Genomic DNA, 14,164 nt, shown 5'->3' on the forward strand with positions numbered 1-14,164 from the left:
CCCCCCCCTTTCGGAGCCTGCTTTAGCAGCAAGGCAGCTGAAAACGAACTGCTGGAGGGAAGAGAAACTATCTGTGATGAATCATTTGGCTTTGTGCAATCTTTACCTAGGACAGAGGGCAAACGTATTTTAACACATGTGTGTTATTTCTTGGGAAGGGGGTGTGGATATGATATTCAGCGAGCGCTAAGGTAAGGTACCGAGTCAAACTTTCCGGATTTTAAGGCAAACTTCAAAAGGCATAGAATTTGACCTTGCAAGTAGGAAAGTTTTATCTTCGCAGGGAAGTGTGTTCAAGCTGTCCGCTGCCAGACAGCTTAAAGGCGGTGGCGTTTGCATGCCTACGAGTCTGCGGCACCGGGGGTGCGGAGGCTGGAAAGAGAAACCTTATACGGGCTTGGCTTTGCTAGTGAGAGCGTAGCTGCGATGCTCTGCACCGGGCAGGTAAATGTGGATATGCTGTAGGGTCCATCTAGCCGTACGGCAGCTGCCCAGGTCGCAGCGCTTGCTTCTCTTGCTGAAAAGTTTTGTCTGGGTGGGGGGGTGAGCACCCGTGTGGGCTCTAGCTCTTCAGTGTGAAAAGTTAATAAATACAAAGAACAGAACGAGCATGTGAGGCCTTTCTGCTTTAATCTAGATTGTTTGCCAAGGGGATTGAAGACTTAGAAAATGAAAGCGTTCAAAGGGATAGCTTTGAACAACTGATTTTACGTGTAGTCGTAATCTGAGTAAATTAATGAGCTGCGCCTTCTTATGCAACTGTTACGTTTGTCATCATGGCTCTCCCGATCACAAGCCGTCGCACAGCTTTGTGCAGGTCGGCAGCATCAGCTTGCTGTCCCTCGATTCAGAGTGCAGGAGATGCAATTGCACCTCAGATGGGCTCAGGGAAAAGAAAAAAAAAAAAAGAAAAAGCAATCGTATTTACTGTCGATAGCGACTTTACGGGAGCTAATCTACTTGAAAATGTTGTAGGCTGCCCTCGGTTCTATGTCAGATCCCAAATGGGCAACATGTAGAGCTTCACAGCGTTTGTCAGGCGGTGTCAAGGTTGCTTTAAGTCTGTAATGTGAAAACAAAGCAAAGTCGACTGAAAGAGCTCGCTAAAGTCTGTTTAGCCCATAAGCAAATTCCGTCGCTGAAATATTTCCAGGAGTGGCAAGAACCCCTCCAAAAGAGGAGGCGATGAAAATGCAGATAGTAAAAGTGTAGCTGTATTAACTGCCTCTAGATCATGTCCCTGAAGACGTCCATCAAAGCGTTAGTCCCGAAGAGGTTCTCTGTTTTACCTGCTGTGGCCTGCTCCAGCGTCACAGCATTTCCTTCGCGTTTCATGCTTTTATGATAAAACTCGTACGAACGTTGGCTCCAGGTTCTCGGAGAAGAAACACACAACCCTCGGAGAGAGACTTGGTTGGGCTTTGGCTGTAAAATACCTGCTCGCCTGGGTGTGCAGGCTGACCCTCACACGGGGGGAACTCTCCGGCGTTTCCTATGGATCGTGATGGCTTTACTTGCTCAAACTTTGGAGAAAGCGGTGTGTGTTTCTCTGTCTCGAAAGCTGTTAACTGCTTTGTACAGGCAAGGGGCTTTGGCAAGGATCAATTTTTATTGCACAGCACAGACTTGCATTTTCCAAATGCTTAAGGATATAGCCCACAGCATTAAGCGTCTTTGCTTGGATTTGAACAGTGTTATGTTGTTTATGTGCAAGAACCACAAAGGTTATTTTACAACATTACAGGGCTTATCGCATGTTTGTGCGCTGGCACCAAAAATTTAAGATGAAATACAATTGTGTTGAGTTTCTTATCAACAAAGGGCCATTATTTGTAGATTGTAAGTGAAACAAGACATCAACGCTGGAGGAAGATGTAATGTCAGCTTTTAGCATTTAAAGTTATTAAGTGTTTAAGGTTATTAAGGTTTTTTGTTGTTGGTTTTTGTTTATGGTTTTGGTGGCTTGTTGTTGTTGTTGTGTTTTTGTTTTTGTTTTTTTTTTTTTTATTTAATGACTGCTTTCTAGGGAATACAGATTGGAACTGGCACAAAGCTGACCGGGGTGAAGTAACAGAGCAGGCAGGCTGCAAAGAAAAATGACAAATAATTATCATGATTAATACAGGAAAGTTCAGTGCAAAAATGGGCACCAGAGTGTTTGCATGGTGCAGTGAAAGACAACTGTGATATATAAACAGGCGAGGACTATAAATACTGAATTTCACAATTTCACCTTGTATTTTAAAGTTTGATAGACTCAGCTAAATATCAAAACCTGCCGTCTTCTGTGGGCCGCTGCGGAGTTGACATCTGCAGTAGTATGAAAGGGGGGAGGGGGGGGGAACCAAACAAACCCAACCACAAACCCACAACACCAGGACATCTCCCAGACTGTAGCCTGGAAAACTGCGAGGACTTCTCCCGGCAGTTAGTTCTCTAGCTCTCCCAGCTAATTATAGTGCTTTACACCCAGCCGCTCTTGAGATAAGTGCAACTGTTTTCTTCCCTAGCACCGGTGAGCTCCTACTCCAGGGCTTAAATAAACATCGCCCGGCGCACCCGGGGCAGGAGGCAGAGGGAGCAGCACCAAAGGCTGCGTGAGGACCTTTGTGCAAACACCGGCTGTCTTCTCTTCCCAAACGATGCAACAGCCCGTCAGCAGGTCGCGTAGAAGGGAGCTGCTTGTAAAGAGCAGCTAAAAGTATCGCTATATCCTGGCAGCGCCGGGGGAGCAGGAGGAATAAAGGAGCGTTTCTGTAAGAGAAACCCAATGGCTGAGTTATTAATATTCCCAGAAAGAAGTGGGTATTAGCATTTCAGGTGAGGAAAGAATGGGCACTTTCTTCCCTCCCCCCCCTCCCCCCCAATCAATACAGAATTCAAAACCGATTATTAATGTCACTTGATTCCCGTTCTTTATACCTTTCTCCCGGCTACAGATACTGAGCTGTCAGGATAATTTGCATGTACTGTATCTGATATCTTTTATTTGCAAACACTCTAAAGCGCCATAAAACGCCGCTTGTTGTAGTCTAACTCAATCTGAGAACTAGTATTTTCATCTGTAAATTAAAGCAATTACGCAGCAGATATTATATTATGTGTACTGTGGTCTCCAGATAGTCATCAATCACCCTCAATCGAGCTGTCAGTGTGGGCAGATTCGTTTCTGGGAGGCAGTCTTCCAGCTGGGGAGAAGAAGAGAACATCATCATTAATTAGAGTGTGACCCTGGGGCTATTCACATGTCTGAACCCAGGAATCTCTCTGAGCAAGTCTGCACATCACGGAGCAGCGTTCAACTGCACCAGCAGCCGAGCTTCAGCCTCGGAGCTGACTCCTCCGCTCCCTCCACCCGCCTGGAGGTTGCCTCCTCGCCCTGCCCCGGTGGTAGCTGGCCGTCGGGGGGAGATGCTGGGGCTACCGGCCGGCGGAGGTGGCCGAAGGGCTAGGGCTACCAGCCGGTAGCCCCAGCATCTCCCCCCGACGGCCAGCTACCTCCGGGCGGCAGCAGGGGGCCTGCCCCCCTCCCCCAGGGTGAAGCAGGGCGGCGATGCTGCCTGCTTGTGTGGAGGGGTCCCCCAGGGCAGGGGGGCCGATAGCAGCGGTGGGACTGGTTGGGGAGAAGGGGGTGATGGAGACGAGTCTCCTTCCCAGGCCCTCCTTCACTCGGGGGTCCCGCCGTAGCCCCGGGGAACCAGCTAACCGCCGGGAAAGACATATTTGCTCTTCGGTGAGAAAAAGCCCTTGGCACATTTCAGTTGCACCCCCCCTCCCTAATTCCCCCCCTCTTTTACCTCCCCCCGCCCCAGCTGTGCGCACCTCGGAGCACAGGCAGGCTGGCTTTTCCAGCAGAGGTTTTGCGATGGGATCAAAGTCGGTTTCAACGTGAAAAGTCACGTCCCTTCAATCACTCCCCGGAATACGCTTGTAGGGTTTTCTACCTGTAATCACACGTCTGGAATAAAAGCCGAAAAGAAAAGCAAGGGTTGCATGTCATGTGCTTTATTGTCAGCGTTAGCGCTAATTTTAACTGTTGATTAAATCTTAAATGAAGACTCAGTCGTGTGTCCCTTCATATGTCTTGTTTGTAATTGAGACTAATTATTACTGTGGGGTGGGAAGAAGCAGCTGCTCATTAATTAATTTCTAATTAAAAGTGCTTACCAGCCCTTCAGTGACGGAGGAGGGTGGGGGGAAATCTTAGCTGATACAACATTGATCCTTCAGATTAAAACCATTCATTTCCTTCCCTTCCCCGCAGAAATATATAGAAATGTTGCAAGCAGGCGTAGCCGCTGCCGGGGAGCTTTCCAAACTTTCGCTGCCTAGCAGGCAGGCTGAGAGGGATGCTGGAGAGTCTGTTTTCCACGCCAGGGGAAAGGTTCCCGAAAATGAACGTTAAACTTACAGGCAGGTTAATTTGAATAGGTTTTGCGTGACGTCAGAGGCTCGGCTCTTTTAAAACAACGTGCTTCTGAACTGCTGTATTTGTGCCACTTCCCCCCCCCCCCCCCCCCATTTTTCCGTGGGTGTAAAGTATGTATTTCTGCCGTCACGTTTGCCAGCCTCGGAGCCTACACGTAACAATTATTTCTGTTTCGTAGCTGCAGAGGGGAAGGTGCTAAAATCACTATACCTTTTTTTTTTTCCTTCGGTAAAAAAAAAAAAAAAGTAAGTTTAAGATTTCATGTAAATAAATTAAATGTGGTTTTCTGCTTCGTCCTATAAGCATCTAGGGACCTGTGGTTACCAATCAATTGGTACAATAGAGCAGAGCCAGGCTGCAATAGCGTGCAGATCAGACGTCTCGCCTTGTTTCTAGATAACTGGGAGCCTCTGTACCATGTCATATCCTCAGTTTGGCTACCCTTACTCCTCTGCACCCCAGGTAAGACTTTTTGCCTACCAACGTTAATTGATTGAATTCCAGTCCTTATTGATTCCTTCCGTCCAGGGCTGAGAGCGGCAGCGATCCTTTCTAGCATGCGGGAGCGGGAAATCGGCTGCTGCTCCGCATCTTTCCGAGATGCTCAAGTTATATCCTGCGCACATATTTTAAAATGGGAAGGAACACGCGGGATTTAGGGTGTTTGGGGGCGATAGGGACGCGTGGGGGAGGATTACAGGGATGAGGGAGGTGAGAAGGGGAGCGAGAGATCCCCCAGCCCCCACCTTCCCCCCCCCCCCCCCCCCGCCAGCGCTTTTTTCTCTTTCCCAATTAAATTCACAGTTTACCAATTAAACACAAAAGTACTGAGGTCCGGACCGCAGAAACATAATGGGATATTCTAAACCAGCAGGTTAATAACAGACGCGTGCGTGGCTGCTACAAATCTGCAGTCAAAATAAATATGCATGAGTGATTTAGAAAAAAGGTTCAAAAACGCAGATGGGAAGCATTGTGCTGCAAGAGGAGAAAACCTGTGTAAAGCCAGTCTTGTGAGAACACACCAGAAAAGTTAGTTTTTAAATGCAAAGGGCTGGAGCAACGTATTACAGGGGATTAAACGCCCACAGTCACGGGATGTTTGTTGTTTGTTGTTGTTATGGTGTTTTGTTTTTTTTTTTTAAACTGATAAAATACTTGCACCTCAGCCTTTCTCCAGAGCGCTTTTCCCCTGGTTGAAGCAAAATACGGGAAGGGGAGGGGGGGCGACACCCCAAAGCTGCGAGCTGATGGAAAAAAAGCCCCAAACTTGTTCACAGCTTGGGAAGTTTCTCCCCCCACGCCCCCGCCGCCCTCAGCGCCGCTCTCTTTCCCCCCAGTTCCTGATGAGCACCAACTCCCTGACGACCTGCTGCGAGTCCAGCGGCCGGACGCTGGCCGAGACGGGGGCGGCCGCCTCCGCCCAGACCCCCGTCTACTGCCCGGTGTACGAGAGCCGGCTCCTCGCCACCGCCCGGCACGAACTCAACTCCGCCGCCGCCCTGGGGGTCTACGGCGGCCCCTACGCCGGGCCCCAGGGCTATGGAAACTACGTGACCTACGGCACCGAGGCTCCCGCCTTCTACTCCTTGGTAAGCCGCCCCGGCGGCACCGCCGCCCGCCGCCGCGGGGGATGGAGGACGCTCCCGCCCGTCCTCCGCGCTGCTCCGCACCCGCGCTGCCCCCGCGGGTGGCGGCCGGGACCCCTCCGCGGCGGGGGCAGCCCCGGGCACTTCTTCTCCTCCTCCTCCTCCTCCTCCTCCCCCGCCCCCCCGCGCCATCCCGCTTTTGGCGACCGGCGCGGCCAGCCCGGCGGTCATTAACTATTCAAGCCCGGCACGGTTCTCACGGTAACGCAATTAAAAGTCGCGCCTGACAAGGTGGAGCGCGGAGGGCCGGGCCGGGCGGGCAGTTCGGGGCGGCCCAGACCCCGGCTCGCAAAAAATGATGCGTTCTTCCCAGCCGGCTTTTTTTTTTTTTCTTTTTTTTTTTTTTTCCTTTTTTCTCCCTTTTCCCTTTTTTTTCCCGGCACCGTAACAGCGGGAGTTAATGTCTCTATTGATCTCGCTGGCCGCCGCGGTCGAGGGGCCTCCGGGAAGGTCCGTCGTGCCCCCCCGCCCCCCTCTCCGATACCCGGGGGCGGCGGGCCCGGGCCGGGGGGGCCCGAGCTCCCCCCGCGGCGGGGGGCGGCGGGGGCTGAGGGCGGCGGCGGGGTGTCTCTTGCAGAACAGTTTGGAGGCGAAGGACGGGAGCGGGTCTGCGCATGCGGGCATCGCCCCGGCGGCTGCCTACTACCCCTACGATCACACCCTCAGCCAGTACCAGTACGACAGGTAAGCCCCCCCCCCCCACACCCCCCGGCCCCGCTCGCCGCCCCCCCACCCGCGATCCCCACCCCTTCGCGCCCGCCCCGCCGCGGGGCCGAGGCGCGGACCTGCCTCCTCGCCGCCCAGCATCTCCCTCCCGGCCTCGGCGGTGCCGCCTCCCCCTCCCCACCGACACGTCCCCCTCCCGCAGGCAGACCGGCTCGGGGTCCCCTGCGCCCCCCGGAGGGGCGGGGGGGGGGGACCGGTCCCTCTCCACGCCGGCGGTAATTACCTTTCCCTGAGCGGAGTCAGGCTTAGGCGCCCGGACATCTCTGGTATGTTTATTAGTTTTAAACCAGCGCAAAACCACTTACACACCGTTTCAAGCTGTGAGGCCCATTGGGCGCCGATGACCTTTCCTGGAGGAAAATGCACAGCATTAAATATTCAGACGCAGCCCGGTGTCATCTGCGTTAGGTTTCTACAATTTCAGGAACAAAAGGGTAGGAGAGAATACTAATAAAAGGAGTAAGAGGAAATATATTTCTATTAACAGTTACACCCTGGGGTCACCTAGATGTATTCTGTTTGGGGAGGACTGATCAAACAACAGGAAAGCGGGATTTCTGTGCGCTTGCAAGCCGCTAGGGTTTCCCCGCTGCCCGAAACGTTGACACTGACTTTACCGCGAATAAAGACGGGCGCTTTCTTCCCCCGTTCCGCCACCACCGCCACGGCACCGCGGGGATGCGCGTTGCCCGGTGCTGCTGCTAGCTGAACCCTTCCTCCTTGCCTTCTTCCTCCGAGGCAGGTCGCCCCCTGAGAGCTGAGCTGTCCTCGCCCGTCTCCCCCCTCCCTGGTCCAGCCACCCCCGGGGGTTGCCGCAGGCAAGGGGCCGGGGCCGGGGCCCTGGGATCCCGCGTCGGGCAGGTCCGCGGGGGGCGAGGTGGCCGTGTGACACCGCGGGTGCTCCCCTGTGCCCGCAGGTACGGCACGATGGACGGCGGGACGCGGAGGAAAAACGCCACCCGGGAGACGACCAGCACGCTGAAGGCCTGGCTGCAGGAGCACCGCAAGAACCCCTACCCCACCAAGGGCGAGAAGATCATGCTGGCCATCATCACCAAGATGACCCTCACCCAGGTCTCCACCTGGTTCGCCAACGCCCGCCGGCGGCTCAAGAAGGAGAACAAGATGACCTGGCCCCCGCGGAACAAGTGCTCGGACGAGAAGCGGCCCTACGAGGAAGAGGAGGAGGAGGAGGAGGAGGGCTCGCAGGAAGAGGCGATGAAGAGCGGGAAAGCCGAGGGTACCCTGCTAAAAAGAGGCGCTTAGCGGTTCGGCCGCGGGGGGCCCGGCCGCCAGCTCGCCCCCGGGGCGGGCCTCGCTGGTGGGGGCGGCCGCGGGCCTCGCTGGTGGGGGCGGCCGCGGGGCAGCGCGGCGGGGCCGGTGACCGTGTGTCTTCTTTTTGCTGTCCCTTCCCCCGCCCCCACCCCGCAGAGCCCACGGGCAAGGAGGAGAAGGAGCTGGAGCTCAGCGACCTGGAGGACTTGGACGCCGCCGAGTCGGAGAGCTCGGAGTGCGAGCTGAGGCGGCCCTTCCCGCACCCGCTCCCGCACCCGCTCCCGCACCCGGGCGGCAGCCACCCGCCGCGGGCCGCCGAGCCCCCCGCCAAGATGCCGCCGCCGCCGGCCGCCGCCGCCGCCGGGGAGGAGGAGGAGGAGGAGGCGGCGGCGGCGGCGGAGCGGGCGCGGAGCTGCCTGAAGACGGCGGCGGCGGCGGCGGAGTGCGGCCCCGACCTGCTCGGCGCCCGGCAGCGCGGCTGCGAGTCCAAAATGTGCTTCCAGCAGGGGCAGCAGCTGCTGGAGGCCAAGCCCAGGATCTGGTCCCTGGCGCACACCGCCACCTCCCTCAACCAGGCCGAGTACCCCTCCTGCATGCTGAAACGGCAGGGGGGCTCGGCCGCCGCCGCCGTCCCCGCCCCGGTCAGTGTCATCGACAGGCACCAGGATTCGCCGGTCACCAACCTCAGGAACTGGGTGGACGGGGTGTTTCACGACCCCCTCTTCAGGCACAGTACTTTGAACCAAGCCCTGAGCAACACGACAGTTTCCTGGGCTACCACCAAAGGAGCCATTCTGGAAACGGGCGCCTTGGGACGCGCGGTGGGGAACGGCGCCAACGTGCTCAAGGGGCAGCTCTCCAACCTGGCCCACCATGACTCAAACAAAGAGTTTCTGGCCTTTCCCAAATCAGGAAGCAAAATGTTTTGTTCCTAACGGGCCCGCCGAGGGCCGAAGGACTTTCTAAGGCTTGAAGAGTCAGCTACACTGAAAAGAGACTTGCGAGAGTTTAAATTTAAAACTTTTTTTTTTTTTAAAAAAAAAAACCCAAACAACAGAAACGAGGATTTAAAGTTCAGTTTGCTCAGTTCAACGGACAGACTTTGCTCATTGCTGTTCTGAAGAATTTCTCCTGGCTGCGACTTTAAGGGATCAATGTCGTGAAAGTTATTTAATTCCATGTCCAAAAAGCACGTACTATAGCGTAGACCTACTTAAAAAGTTTACATCCGAAAGTTTACAAACGGGAAATTTTAATTCAGATTTAATTTAAGGCATGCCGACATTAGTTATAAAGACTTTTCGAGAGTTTTTCCTCCTGATTTCCTTGTTAGCATATAATTCACAAACAGCACTTCTACTAAGTTTACACCTACTGCACAAATTTATCTTGACAAAAGAAAAAAAAAAAAAGAGAATATGTTAAAAGGTATGTTCACTCCAATAAATTGTCTGTTTCAGAGGTAACGCAAGTGGTGGCGTTTTGCATTGCGCAACAAACACCTTTGAGGTTTCAAAATTCCCCCTGGGAGCCGGCCCCGGTAATTGCAAGGACCGGCAACAGGCTGCCGGGAGAGGGGAAAAGAGGCTCAAGCGGAGCGCTGCGGCGGGCGGAGCGGCGGCAGGGATGCTCGGCCGCTCCCCGTCCCCCCGCCGCTCCGCGCCGGGCCCCGGCAGCCGCCCGGGGCGGCGGGGGCACCGGCTGCCCGCTGAGGCGAGGCGGGGGGGGGGGGGGGAGCATCCCCCCCCCCTCCCCAAACTGCGGGCGGGCGGGGGGCGGCCCCAAAGGGCCGGGCTCGTCCGCGGCGTCGCCTCCGCCGTGCGCGGAGCAATTGATTCACATGGAAAATTTCATCTTTTAAAGAACCGTTTTAGCTTCCCGGCTCCTCTGCCGGTATGGAGAATCGCTGATCCTCCATGAATATTTCAGCACTTCAGGACAGATGCTTTACCGTTTTGACATTAAATAGAGTGCAGCCAACAAAAAGAAAGAGGGAGAAAGAGCGCTCTCGACGTGTGATGCAGGAGCACTCCCGGCCAATTTACCACTTAACAGCCGTTTAAAAGATTTCCTTTCCTTCCCGGGAACGAGAACAAACTTCACTGATCCCCGGACCGGAGAGAGGGAGAACTGCTGGAGGAGAAACCGCGAGGCAATGACGGACCCCGCCTTGGCCCAGACCGGCCTCACCCCCCGCGCTGCGGCGCCCGGCGCTGCGGGGCAACACCGACAGCGCCCGAAGGACCCAGCTGACACCGGACAAGCAAAGAGCCTTTCTTGCCTCCCGGCCTCCTCGCCCATCCCACCCCTGCGGCTCCCCGCCAGCCCTCCCCCCCCCCCCCCAATAAAATAAGAACACAATGCGAAATATATATATATATATATATGTACAAGGCAACGATAAACGCAACTGAGACAGCACCCGGCCAAAATATAACATACTCCAGCCTGCAAAGTTTCTAGCGAGACCTGTTAGTGCAAGGACTGAATAAAGGAATCCGGGTGCGGAGATCAGATCAAGCCCTTCCCCTCCCTGCGAGCAGCCGTAATTGGATTGTATCCAGTCATATTCCCTGTCATTGTATTGACTTTCGCTCTCTTGGATGATATTATCGAGATCACTGAACCCCTCTGCTGATCTGGCTGTCAAAAGGCTCAGACAGGAGCCCCCGGCCTGGAAAACGTGCATCAGCCAAGATAATTTGAAGTGAAATTTTCATTTTGACAGTAAACCCCTCAATTTCTAAAGGCTCTGCACCCGGAGAGCTCGGTGGCAGGGGGAGGCTTTACAGAAAGCCCACGTCTTAAACTGAAAAGGGCAAAAGAACTCGAATTAGTTGTAATAGATAAAAGGGCAAAAATAAAGAGTCAAGGGTACTTGACAGTAATAGCGAAAGTGGAGTCTCCGGGGAGCCGCGATCTCAGCTCAAGGCTGGGCCGGCAGGAATTTTAATGCAGCCGGGGCGGCCGGCGAGCTTTGCCTCTGAAACCCTTTAGACAAAGCAAATGATTTTCAGCCAAACTGAGGAGGTGGGGATGAAGGGGGCGAGAAAGAGGGAAGGGAGGAAAGGCGAGCGGTTAGGCTGCCCTCAGACCATCGGCGAAGGCGAGCAGGGTTTGGGGGGGTGTGGGGGGGAGCCCCGCCGCCCGCTGCGGTGGGAACCGCGAGGCAGGGAGGTTTGTGCCGCCCCCGGCCGGGCGCAGGGGCGGGCGGGCCGGCGGCCGCTCCCCCGGCCGGCCTCACCCCCGGCGGCGGCGGCGGCTCCCTGGGGCGGGCGGGGGCTTCGTTCTTGCTGCCGACACAGGGACAGCCGAGTGCGTGCGTGTCTGTGTGTCTGTCCGTGTCCGAGGAGAGGGCTCCTCCGCTGAGCCCCCCAAAAATCTCCCTCGGCCGTCAAAGCGGCCGGGGCTGCGCGGAGCGCCCTCCGGGCCGGCGCCGGGCAGGTTGCAGCGCAGGCAGTGATCGGTCGCCACCGACGGGCGCTGCCTCGGCCAGTAAGGCAATGTGGCCAGCCCGCCATTCGGGAGGCGACTCCCCCCCCCCCTCCCCGGGGACTTAAAATGAAGGTGATAAAACTGTGGGCAAAACGCAGGCTCGCTGAAATATCGGAAGCCGAAAAAAACCGGATCAAACCTTTATCCCTTCATTTTCGTGTCATTGTCGTTATAAAACAAGTTCGAGTCAGTTTATGCCTGGTATACACCGAGCCCAGACCCCTCCGGACGGCGGGACCGGCCGTGTGCCAGGTCTGGTAGGCACGCGTGTGCCCGGGCGCCCTCACACGCCCCAAACCACCACCGGTCCTGAGAGGAGACTGTGGAAATTATGGGGGAGGGAAAATACTTTCTTGCTTTGGTACACGAACCTTATCTCTAGATCAGCTGTCAAATGCAGTGGTCTTTCAAAAGGTTGTTTGCTTGTGTGTGGTGGTTTTTTTTTTTTTTTTTTAAAGTATGAACAAAAGAGTGTGAGAAATTAATTTTGCCATTCGATTCAATGGCACAAATCAAAGATCAGGTTCAGCTGCTTTAGAGGAGGGAAAGCCGTGCAGCTCGTATGGCTGTACAAAGCAGAAATATAAAGGCAGACTGAGAAAGAAAGGGGGGGGGGGGAATCATAGAGAGACGGCTTGAAACTGAGAGACTCTAAATCATTCAGCCATGGCAAATTCAAACACACAAAGGAGGGGATGCTAAATTAACAGTGCTTTTTACATAGAGCCCAAATAAAACTGTAATCAGCGACGCGTTACTTTTCATTAAGCGAGTTTGACAGCAGCATATTCAGCCTCGACAAGGGAACAGGAGTGAAGAAATATACGGCTCTCCCAGCCCGAGTCATAAGATAATTCCTTAAGCTCCATTAACAACTCTTAGCCGCAGGAAATGGGCTCCCTGAAAACATCTCCAAATCTAAAAGCTTTATCGACCTCTCAAACCTCTGCTGATGGTTCTATTTTTTTAAAAAAACTTGGAGGCGAGACGTCCAGCAAGGTAATAGACTTTGACACAACACCTTCTTAACTAGAGAGAGAGAGGCAGGGAAAACGAGACCTTAAATGATATTTAAAAGGCAGCCAATTAAGATTTAAAATGATTGTCTCCTGAGATTATGCATGCGATTTATGTCATCTACTTTTTTTCCCAGGCATGCATGCAAAATTGCAACGAGGCGTATTGCCCATTCCTTAAATAATAATAATAATAATAATAATAATAATAATAATAATAATAATAATAGAAGAAACAGTAGCAATTAACAATCTGTAATTATCTCAAGTAATTGTAAATGCTAATTTAGGAAAGGGCTGGTGTTTAGGTAACCTGATTATAGAGCACCTTGCAACAGCCATCTTATTTATAGGTGCCTAATTAAAGGACAGATAGATGAAATGATACGCACATCTTCTATTAATGTTTAGGAGCATGTTTCTTTGTATCTTGAGTGCATATTTGGCTATTAAAGTCGCATAATCAGTTCATAGACACAGAAGCCAGTGTAGCAGCTCCTTCCCATCAGCCACATGAAGAGAGGTGTCCAAGAAGATTTTGTCTTGGCAAGACTTTGAATGTTACATATTTTAAAGATATAATGGTTCAGAAGGAGACTCTAACTTATTACAGTCTTTTTGATATACATTTACCTTTTCCATTTAAATCTGACCTTCAAATAATATGAAGGCTTGAGAGTGTGAAAGTATACCCAGTTAAATGCCAAGAAAAGAGTTAACGCTCACATTTTACCATTTCATGCAGAAATCCTGGAAAATGCAAGAAAGGACGATAACTCGCTGATTTTGTGAGGGATCAGAAACTGTTTCAGTGACTGTCATTTGTAGATGAATGGGAAGAAGAAGAACCATTCAAACACTGCTGTGTTTTGGCCAAAGTGCTTAGGTCCCCCCTTAGATGAAGTCAGTACTGGCTACAAAGCGATGAGCTTGGGTCCAAGTCCCGTGTCTCTTGAGGTTGATACATGTAACTTCTTACTTGAAAAAGTGAAGAACAGAGGGATGTTAGTGGTCAAATGATACATTTTTATTTGCCTGATAAAAAATGCAATAATCATGCTTCCCCTTAAAAATGAAGCTATTTTTAATGGAATAGCTAACGGCCAAACCCCAAGATCCTGGAAGTGTGACATCATCTGGCACGTTTTAACTCACATTTACGGTCAAAGAGGCTGTGAGGTGCTTAGGGCTTGTGGGAAGGGTTCTCTTCATACTCCTTGTGAAATGGCATCACTGCAGAAAATAATTCCAGATTTGTAGGCCCCCAAAAAATCAGTGTTAATATACACACCAACTACATAGGTCTGGGGGCAGTTTAATACACAAGCCATCAATCTCCCGTACCATATAACTATATAGCAAAATCTTAATTTGGCTGCGACCTTGAAGATACATTTAACATAACCTGAAGAACCAAGGGAAGAGGAAATGTCTGGGAGCAGTTCAAAAGTGAAAGACCATAATTGCTTCCCAGTGTCCCCCAGTCCCATTGAGAAATGAGACTGGGTTCAGGGAGGAAAGAAAGAAGCCTCCATGCGACCTAGACAGAGTGCATATATGCAAGCCCCGCTGGC

At 52.9% G+C, this 14,164-nt stretch overlaps 1 protein-coding gene across 1 annotated transcript; it reads left to right on the plus strand.

Moving 5' to 3' along the window:
* Positions 1–4,846: 4,846 nt before the first annotated feature.
* IRX4 (iroquois homeobox 4) lies at positions 4,847–9,014 on the plus strand (the record flags this gene model as incomplete). The annotated part of the gene is made up of 5 exons (XM_082326907.1): positions 4,847–4,891; positions 5,770–6,021; positions 6,656–6,762; positions 7,722–8,044; positions 8,236–9,014. 5 exons carry the CDS (start codon positions 4,847–4,849, stop codon positions 9,012–9,014), a joined length of 1,506 nt encoding a protein of 501 aa, XP_082183033.1.
* Between the last annotated feature and the right edge of the window lie 5,150 nt (positions 9,015–14,164).

Source organism: Platalea leucorodia (assembly GCF_965183815.1).
Source record: "Platalea leucorodia genome assembly, chromosome: 1".
Lineage (NCBI taxonomy): Eukaryota > Metazoa > Chordata > Aves > Pelecaniformes > Threskiornithidae > Platalea > Platalea leucorodia.